Source organism: Chiloscyllium plagiosum, chromosome 7, assembly GCF_004010195.1.
Source record: "Chiloscyllium plagiosum isolate BGI_BamShark_2017 chromosome 7, ASM401019v2, whole genome shotgun sequence".
NCBI lineage: Eukaryota > Metazoa > Chordata > Chondrichthyes > Orectolobiformes > Hemiscylliidae > Chiloscyllium > Chiloscyllium plagiosum.
Genome location: NC_057716.1, coordinates 41,035,147 through 41,045,642, shown reverse-complemented (window position 1 = coordinate 41,045,642; position 10,496 = coordinate 41,035,147). Strand labels below are relative to the sequence as shown.

The 10,496-nt window shown below is 41.0% G+C and overlaps 1 protein-coding gene across 4 annotated transcripts in view; it reads left to right on the top strand.

Moving 5' to 3' along the window:
* Positions 1 to 10,496, top strand: part of itga4 (integrin alpha 4) — a 217,907-nt gene that overhangs the window by 74,507 nt on the left and 132,904 nt on the right. For 3 of the 4 annotated variants that reach the window (XM_043693479.1, XM_043693477.1, XM_043693478.1), the window contains 2 exons: positions 7,712 to 7,818; positions 8,112 to 8,238. In XM_043693479.1, the coding sequence (XP_043549414.1) occupies positions 7,712 to 7,818; positions 8,112 to 8,238 (234 nt within the window). Of the gene's footprint in view, positions 1 to 1,691; positions 1,740 to 7,711; positions 7,819 to 8,111; positions 8,239 to 10,496 lie in introns of all 4 variants that reach the window. The other variant, XM_043693480.1, reaches the window with a different exon arrangement.

Here is a 10,496-nt window from a genome sequence, read left to right as displayed (position 1 = left end):
TGGGAACAGAGACTGTAGTCTTAGAATAAAATGGCATCAGTTTAAGACTGAGATGAGTTTTTTTTCCTTTTGAGTTTTTGGAAGTCTTGTCCACAGAGTCTCTATGTACATTTAAGGCTAAGATAGATTATTGATCAGTAGGGGAATCAAAGGCTCCAGGGAAAGGGCAGGAAAGTGGACATGAGAAATGTCTGATCAGCCATGACACTATTGAATAGCAGAGCAGGCTCGGGGGGCTGAATGGCCTACTCCTGTTCCTGGTTCTTATGATGTTCTGGTCTGAGGTAGGTTAAATGAATGGATAAAGATCAAGCATATAGCAATATACTTTTGGAAACTGTAAAATTGTTAACTTTGGCGGGGGAATAAAGAACCACGTTATCTAAATTGTGAGAAATTGCAGTAGGATCTGAGAATCCTAGTGCGTGAATCATAAAACGTTAATATGCAACTACAGCAAGTAATTAAGTAAACTAACAGGATGTTATTATTTTATTACAAGATCAGTTGAATACAAAAATATGTATGTTGTGTTTCAGTTGTATGAGGCATTAGAGTGACCACATGGAGTAGTGTCTACAGTGTTGGTCTCCTTATTTAAGGAAGGATGTAAATTTGGTAGAAGTAATTCAAAGATAGTTGACTAGATCAATGCCTGGCTGGATTATTTTATGAGGAAAGATTGGCAGACTAGCTCCCATCTGCTGGGAGTTTAGAATGGTAAGCATTAATTTGATTGAAACACATAAAATTCTGGTGTCTTCACTGGGTAAATGTAGACAGGATGTTTCCTTTCATGAGAGAAACTAGAAACTACGGTTCACAGTTTGAGAATCTGGGGTTACCCATTTAAGACCAAGAGGGGGAGAAATCTTTCTCAAAGTGTTGAGTATCCTTTGAACTTTCTTCCTTCGAAAGATGGTTGAAACAGAATCTCTGAACATTCTTAAGGTGTAGGTAGGTAGATTCTCCATGAGCAAGAGGGATGATTGTTGGTTTGGATGAGAATATGGAGTAATCAGATTAGCCATAAACTTATTCAGTTATGGAGCTAGTTCGTAGAGTTGAGTGACCTATTTTTACTTTGAATTCATATGTTCGTAGTTTTGGTATCTCTATGAGGACACTTAAGTGGAGTAAAATGCAGTCCTTGAACTGTTACAGAATAATGTGATACATTTTTAATGTTTCCTTCTGTCAGGTTTCATGTAAGAGATGTGGGTGGCTGATCTGTGATGATTTTGCCAAATATGCAGTGATGTAAATTGTCTTTTTTATGTATATTTTAATATCATTTATTTTTGAGGTAGTGGCATGTGGGTTTTGGTCTGACTCTGAAGAGTTTCAGCAATTAATAGCCTATTTCCCCTCCTATTTCTTCCGTTCTTGTGTTGGGCTACAAGATTGCTAGATCATTAGAAGGTCAATTCGTCAAGTGAGAGCAGGCACATTGGCTTCTGAAAGGCTGGAATGGTATCCTAAAAGGGAAGTGAAAGTGACAGCCTTGAGATTTTACCTGGATCCTGTTGTATGTGTATTGTTCCATTGAGAATTCACTTTTAAGTACTTCATTGCCGTGTGTATACAATGTTGTGACCCTGTCTGGCAGTTGGTCTGCACTGCGCCTGCAAACGAATCAATTGATTTGCTATAATTTCCCTTAACTTATGTTTTTCTTTTACTGTTTTAAGTAAATAAACCCATGGAGTTAATCAACTAATACTGCAAAGGAGGAATGGGTAAGTGATAATTACCAATCTGCTTTCTCCTGACACTACATATCTCCAGCAGTTTAATTATTAGAGAATTATGCAGTCAGATCCCTGCCTCCCTTTGAATATTATGAAATTTGAAATCTCTTCTGCACCCAACCTGACATTTTCTGCCACATTGTGCTGTCTCTCACCATTGGGCTGGCTCCTGACATGCTCTCCTGGAGTCCAGTGTTAACTCTGTGCAAGTGGAAGGGTTTTGAATGAATTTAAAGCCTGTTCCTGTTGTAGCTTCCTTTTTGGGAGATGTGAATTTGATGAACAAGTCCAAGAAACATGAGCAGTGTGAGCACCAGAGGTCACCTTTATACTGGGACCCAAGGCCACTGGATTTGCAGATCCTGTTTACCTTTTAATTTAATATTCTTTTCTTCCATAACATCAGAAGCCAAAGTAGCTTTTAAAATTTGTTTTACTCTCTGTTGACATGAGTAATACTGTATACTAGGATTAGATGTTGTTAGGGCAGAAATATAAGGTGTAACTCCATGACTTACTTCCTACAATAATATGACTCCCCAACGTCATCTCCAATGTAGAACTGCTGATGTGATGTCAGCAGTTGGTGGATTGATAGGATTATCAGTCTCTCCCCTTAAACATGTTTTGAAACTGATTACGTAGAATTTGTTTTCAATGTAAGCCACAAATTAAACTGATAAATGAGGCATATTATCTGACTCTTACACTTCAAAATGAAGGATCAGTAAGTTCATTAATTCCTTTTAAAACTGTTTTTCTTTCTTGGTTCATTGCTGCAAACCTGTATTTTGAATTAAAATACCAATATTATTATAATAAAAGAGGGATTTCACTTTTGATACACAAAGAAATGATGTCTTTGTCCAATGCACTGCACTCAGACAGATTATGCAAAATGACAGACATCTAATAAGTGGGCGGCACGGTGGCACAGTGGTTAGCACTGCTGCCTCACAGCGCCAGAGACCGGGTTCAATTCCCGCCTCAGGCAACTGACTGTGTGGAGTTTGCACGTTCTCCCTGTGTCTGCGTGGGTTTCCTCCGGGTGCTCCGGTTTCCTCCCACAGTCCAAAGATGTGCAGGTCAGGTGAATTGGCCATGCTAAGTTGCCTGTAGTGTTAGGTAAGCGGTTAATGTAGGGGTATGGGTGGGTTGCGCTTCGGCGGGGCGGTGTGGACTTGTTGGGCCGAAGGGCCTGTTTCCACACTGTAATGTAATCTAAAAAAAAGTGATTCCAGCTGTTTCCTTCCATCACTTCCATTCCATGCACAGCCCATACTCTCAATGATAATGTTATTTTTTGGTAATGACAATCCACTCTGATTCTTGACCTAAAAACAGGTCAAAGTTTTGACTTCTCCCCAGATTAACACAGTGAATAATAACTGTTTAAAAATATATCAGAAAACGGAATGCATTTGGTTTACAAGTTCTTCAGTGTTTTGTTTTGTTTATTTTGTGCTTTTTGAGAACAATCAATGGCATGGTTTGTAAGCAAATTTCCCTTGACAGCTGATCTAGTTGTGTTCCAACTTCAAAGAAACTAGTTCCATTCATGTGATAGTAGGTCATTGGTCCCACATAAATGGAAACATAGAATCATAATGGCACAGAAGGAGGCCATTTGGCCCATCATGTCCATACTGGCTGGCTGAAGAGCAGGGCTTGATGAAGGGCTTTTGCCCAAAATGTCGCTTTTCCTGCTCCTCGGATGCTGCCTGACCTGCTGTACTTTTCCAACACTACTCCAGTCTAGACTCTGATTTCCAGCACCTGCAGTCCTCACTTTTACCTGTCTGAAGAGCACCCTAGTTCTTTTCTCTATCACAAATGCCTGGCAATAATGATTACAAATAAAAGAAAATCTAACCACTGTCCCTTAACATTCACTGATGTGAACTGAATCCCCCATCATAAACATCCTGGGGGTTACCATTGGCCAGAAACCTAACCGGACTCAGCATATAAATACAATACTTGCAAGAGCAGGTCAGAGCTAGAAATCCTGCAGCTAACTCACCTCCTGGTTCCTCAAAGCCAATCCACTATCAACAAGACAAGTTAGAAGTTTGATGGAATACTCCCCACTTACTTGGATGAGTACACCTCCAACAACACTTGAGAAGCTTGACACCATGCAGGATAAAGCAATCCATTTGAATAGCACCACATCCAGAGGCATCCACTCCCCCCCACCACCAATGCTCAGTAATAACAGTGTATACTATCTGCAAGATGCAGTACAGAAATTCACCAAAGATCCTTAGACAGCACTTTTCAAACCCATAACCACTTCCATCTAGAAGGACAAGGGCAACAGATTTATGGGAATGCTTACCACCTGTAAATTCCCTCCAAGCCATTCATCATCCTCGCTTGAAAATATATCACTGTTCCTTCACTTGCTGGTTCAAAATCCTAGGATTTGCTCCCTAATGGCATTTTGAGTCAATCTTCAGAGTTCAGACCATAGTGGTTCAACAGGCAGCTCACAACTACCTTCTCAAGGGCAACCATGGAAGGCCAATGAATGCTGCCCAGCCAGCAATGCCTATGTCCCACAAACAACTTGCATCATTCAGTGTTTCCATGATCCTAACAATGATAAGCACATTTAAGAATATTCCTTGGGTCCAAATATTATATCCAGTTATGTCTGCTCTTCGTTAGAACATAGAACATTACAGTGCAGTACAGACCCTTCGGCTCTCGATGTTGCACCGACCTCTGAAACCTATCTGAAGGCAATCTAACCTACAAAATTCCATTTTCATCCATATGATTATCCAATGACCATTTAAATGCCCTTAAAGTTGGTGAGTCTACTACTGTTGCAGGCATTACTTCTGCAAAGTTAGAGAGTTGGGATAGCTTTGAACTCTTGTCCCATTGTAAAACTGGGAACATTGATGGGCTGCCTGTTGTAGACCTTTCTCCTAATACCTTTCCACTAAAGCTCATCCTGACAGCTACATTCTCACTAAAGTGAAGTATTGAGAATGTTGGAACTCTGAAAGATGAACAGAATGCTCGAGAAACTAGACAAATCTGACAGCATCTGTGGAGAGAGAAACAGCAATAACGTTTCAAGTCTAATATCAATCTTCGGTACATGTTCTAATCTTGATTTGCACCTGAATTCTTACAGCTGCTCCTAATGTAATCCTTGCTTCTCTTCCACTCACGTACCTATTAATTGCTACAGACAGAGCAGAGCTCCTCAGTCTTCTGCCCTTGCTCAGCCCTGCCTGTCTTGAGCTCTTGCAGCTTCCCCACAAACTCCTCCATCCAGACTTTATTACCCGGCCCATTTGTAGTAAGTGATTTAATTCATTACATCCAATTGCAGCTGATGCCCTTGTGCTCACTTGCTGTCTGTCAAATAAAGCAGCTGAACAATTTAGGCTGATTTCCTGCCCTCTCCCTTTGCTGGCAGCATGCAAAGACAGGCTGTCTCTGAAAATGGCTCAGGTCTCCTGTTGTGCATTCAAAGCTAAAATTAGCCCGATAGTGTACAGCTGTTCAATGCAAAATGCTTCAAACAGGCACTTTCCAGTAAGTGTCAGTGTGTCCCAAGGCTACTTCTACACTTGAAGTTCTGACACTTCACCCCAGTTTCAGGTGATGTGGCATAAGCAATGGCGCTTTGTCAATAAAAATAAACTGGTTGCTCAAGTCAATAAATTATTCTGTTCTCTCTTGCTTTCTAAGCAAAGAAACTGAAACTGATTTTAAATGAGATGTTAGCTGCCGTCTTGTCACTTGAGCATTGTCTGCTCCAGCATTCACTATGAGCGGAAGTATGCCTTTGATTTGTCTGTGAAATAAGTCAAATTCAACAAATATGCAAGTAGTTTTGCCTGCGTGAAAGCATAGCACTATATTTAGATTTGTTCCACTTGAATCATATTGCAAGAGTAAATTACTTTTTGCTGTGTTACTACTCATGAGGGTAGCAGTGCACTTTGCTAGCTTTAGCTTCTGAATGTTTGATTTTTTGGAAGGTTGGTTTATTTTCAGCCTCCCCCACTGCACCCATGAGCAAACCTTTACTACTTTGGTTTTAAAAAAATGCTGTACATTGAACTAATACCTGCTTTAGCCTGCCATTAATGGCTTCATTTGAGGTGTTAGAACAAAATCCCATCTTTGTGTTCAGATGAGCATACCAGATCTCAAAGCATTATTAGAAAGACAGAAGAGTTTTCCCAATGCCCTAGCTATCATTTAACCAATACCATTACCGTAAATTTCTCATTGTTCTTTGCAACTGTATAACACACAAAGTAACATAGTCTCTTTCTATTCTTAGAACCCTGCTTCTATATCAGGATCTGTTTGAAAACTACAGAACAGAAAACTGTTCTGTCCAGAGCAAGTCTCACCTGTTAACACTTTGCCTTCCAACATGTTGAATCCCAACCCACTATAATGACCTCTTGATTTTTGGCTGTTCATCGCCATTGCAACCTCAGGTCACATGCGTGTTTCTTGGGATCTTGACGTCAGAATCAAGAAACTAACTCTATTTCAAAATATCCCCAGGCCACTTTGTTCTTAAAGGGGCAGTGCAGTGAAAAAGAAACAGACTTTTGTCAGTGTAGGGGGTCATCATAATCACTGAACTCCTTTATAACCCGAGGTGAGGTTGGAGCTGCAAGCGGCCATCAAGGAGATGGATTTTATCATTTTTTTACTTAACCAGAGAAAAGAAGCAGGAGTGAAAGCTCATAGTTTTGCTAAGTGAGTGGGATTCCCAGTGGCACAGGATGCAATCAAGTGCATGCACATGGTTCTACAAGTCCCATGTATTAAAAGAAAACAAATTTCAATTTTACATGTTCTGCACAACAGGGTTATTGCTCCATTCATGTGCCACTTCTGTGTGACCTTCTACTGTGACCTTGTCCAGAAGGTACAGTTCATGATGACTTGAGGTTACACCATTTCCATCCTGTATCAGTTCACCATACCCATATTTGGTCCCTAAGGGACTTTGAGACTGGCTGCTGGGTGAGATATAGGATGCCCACATTGCTGTCAGGCCTGAAAGGCTGAACTGGGGAAGGAGATGGAAGAGTCCCTTCGCTGCAGGTGATCTATCTGTGAACAGCTGCTGAAATGAGAATTCTCCTGAGATCTCCTTCCAGTATGCTTCCATCCCCCCGAACCTGTCTCTCTCCCAACCTCACCGTTTTCCTGCTGCAGACCATCAAGGCGTCCTTTTGGAGCAAAATCCTGAAATTAAAAAACACCAGTTTAAAACAAAGATCAAATTGTTCCACAGCAACTTCATGCACACTGAATAATTTGTAGAATACCTAATACTGAATTTATGGTCATACCAATCATACCCATTCTAATCGGATATCCAGGAGTAGAACTATGTTTCCAAGCAAATAACTGATCACTGGATATTAGGGGATACCCAGGCGATGTGACCCAGGTGAGGAGGCCCAAAGAGCAACAGAAAGTTGGGGATCAAATCTCGTAATAACAATGGTAAGCTACTGTAAGGTGAACTTCTAATAAAGGATACATATGGTGTTTCTCCTACAGCAGTAAAATTATGTTGATCAGGAAACTGTAACATCAAAACAACATTATATTGATGCAGTTCATGTGGCAATTCTGCCATTTGAGGAAAATACACTTTTTCTTTGCATTAAATGGCTTTCAGTTGCAGTGTGTTACTTGTTCTGCAGAAAATCAGTTTCAGATGCTGCCTTTCCTTTCCCTGAATTAGTCATGAACCTAGCATGAGACAGATTGAGTAATACTGTATATAAAGCACATGTTAATTTGGAAAGTATATTACTAAATTTATACTGTTTATATAATGAAGCAAAAATTTGATGTTCAGTTTTGATTTCAGTGGTATTGTTGCTTTTGTATCATGTTTATATTCATGCAGTATTGCATGCTGCTAGAGAGGTAAAGACCTTTTTTTTGTGCAGGTATTCCTGAAGGAAAATCATGTGGACCTGATTGTAAGGAAGAAAAAGATAATCAGTGGCTTGGTGTTAGTTTGTCAAGACAGCCAAAGAAAGAAGGTTACATACTGGTATCTGCACATTTTTCAAAATGTATCTTTAACAAATGGACTAGAATACTAACAAAAGCAGAAGCTAATAGATAAGCTCAGCAGGTCTGGCAGCATCAGTGGAGAGAAATCAGAATTAACTTTTCAGGTCGAGTGACCCTTCCTCAATTCTGCCAACGCTGCCAGACCGACTGAACTTGTCTAGCAATTTCTGCTTTTTGTCTCTGATTTTCAGCACCCACAGTTCTTTCGATTTTTATTAGAATACTAAATTATTTATATTGTGTTTGACATGCAAAATATTTTTCTTAAAGGCCTGTGCGCATCGCTGGAAAAATGTATACTACCAGGCATCAGATAAACGGCCTCTTGGGTTATGTTTTAAAATTCCAACTGACTTGCAACCTTCTCAAGATTTGCCACTGATACCATGTTTTAGAGGTAAGAAAATGAAAATATATATTTTCAGCAGGTTGCTTGATTGGAGTAACTGTCTGAAAATCAAGCCCTTTGATGGTAGTCAAAGTTATAGAGTCATAGAGATGTACAGAATGGAAACAGACCCTTTGGTCCAACTCACCCATACTAACCAGATATCCCAACCCAATCTAGTCACACCTGCCAGCACCCGGCCCATATCCCTCCAAACCCTTCCTATTCATACACCCATCCAAATGCCTTTTAAATGTTGCAATTGTATCAGCCTCCATCACTTCCTCTGGCAGCTCATTCCATACACGTACCACCCTCTGCGTGAAAAAGTTGCCTCTTGGGTCTCTTTTATATCTTTCCCCTCTCACCCTAAATCTATGCTCCCTAGTTTTGGACTCCCCCAACCCAGGGAAAAGACTTTGTCTATTTATCCTATTTATCCTATCCATATCCCTCATGATTTTATAAACCTCTATTAGGTTTATAAAGCCTCTGACGCTCCAGGGAAAACAGCCCCAGCCTATTCAATCTCTTCCTATAGCTCAAATCCTCTAACCCTGACAACATCCTTGTAAATCTTTTCTGAACCCTTTCAAGTTTCACAACATCTTTCCAATGGGAAGGAGACCAGAATTGCACGCAATATTCCAACAATGGCCTAACCAAAGTCCTGTACAGCCACAACATGACCTCCCAACTCCTGTACTCAATACTCTGACCAATAAAGGAAAGCATACCAAATGCGCCTTCACTATCCTATCTACCTGCGATTCCACTTTCAAGGAGCTATGCACTCCAAGGTCTCTTTGTTCAGCAGCACTCCACAGGACCTTATCATTAAGTGTATAAGTCCTGCTGAGAATTGCTTTTCCAAAATGCAATATCTCACATTTATTTAAATTAAACTCCATCTGCCATATCTCAGCCATTGGCCCATCTGATCAAGATCCTATTGTAATCTGAGATAACCTTCTTCACTGTTCATTACATCTCCAATTCTGGTGTCATCTGAAAACTTACTAACTGTACCTTTTATGCTCAGAACCAAATCATTTATATAAATGACGAAAAGTAGTGGACCCAGCACCGATCCTTGTGGCACTCCACTGGTCACAGGCATCCAGTCTGAAAAACAACTCTCCACCACCTCCCTCTGTCTTCTACCTTTGAGCCAGTTCTGTATCCAAATGGCTAGTTCTCCCTGTATTCCGTGAGATCTAACCTTGCTAACCAGTCTCCCATGGGGAACCTTGTTGAAGGCTTTACTGAAGTCCATATTGATCACGTCCACTGCTCTGCCCTCATCAATCCTCTTTGTTAATTCTTCAAAAAACTCAATCAAGTTTGTGAGACATGATTTCCCACACACAAAACCATGTTGACTATCCCTAATCAGTCCTTGCCTTTCCAAATACATGTACATCCACTCTCTCAGGATTCCCTCCAACAACTTGCCCACCACCGACATGAGGCTCACCGGCCTATAGGTCCCTGGCTTGTCCTTACCACCTTTCTTAAACAGTTTCACCACATTAGCCAACCTCCAGTCTTCCGGCACCTCACCTGTGACTATCGATGATACAAATATCTCAGCAAGGGGCCCAGCAATCACTTCCCTAGCTTCCCACAGAGTTCTAGGGTACACCTGACCAGGTCCTGGGGATTTATCCACATTTATGTGTTTCAAGACATTCAGCACTTCCTCCTCTTATAATATGGACATTTTTCAAGATGTCACCATCTATTTCCCTACATTCTATATAGAGTCGTAGAGATGTACAGCATGGAAACAGACTCTTCGGTCCAATCCGTCCATGCCGACCAGATATCGCAACCCAATTAGTCCCACCTGCCAGCACCCGGCCCATATCCCTCCAAACCCTTCCTATTCTTATACCCATCCAAATGCCTCTTAAATGTTGCAATTGTACCAGCCTCCACTACATCCTCTGCAGTTCATTCCATACACATACCACCCTCTGCGTGAAAAATTTGCCCTTGAGTCTGTTTAATATATTTCCCCTCTCACCCTAAACCTATGCCCTCTAGTTCTGGACTCCCCGACCCCAGGGAAAAGACTTTGCCTATTTACCATCTCCATGCCCCTCATAATTTTGTAAACCTCTATAAGGTCACCCAGCAGCCTCTGACGCTCCAGGGAAAACAGCCCCAGCCTGTTCGGCCTTTCCCTGTAGCTCAGATCCTCCAACCCTGACAACATCCTTGTAAATCTTTTCTGAACCCTTTCAAGTTTCACAACATCTTTC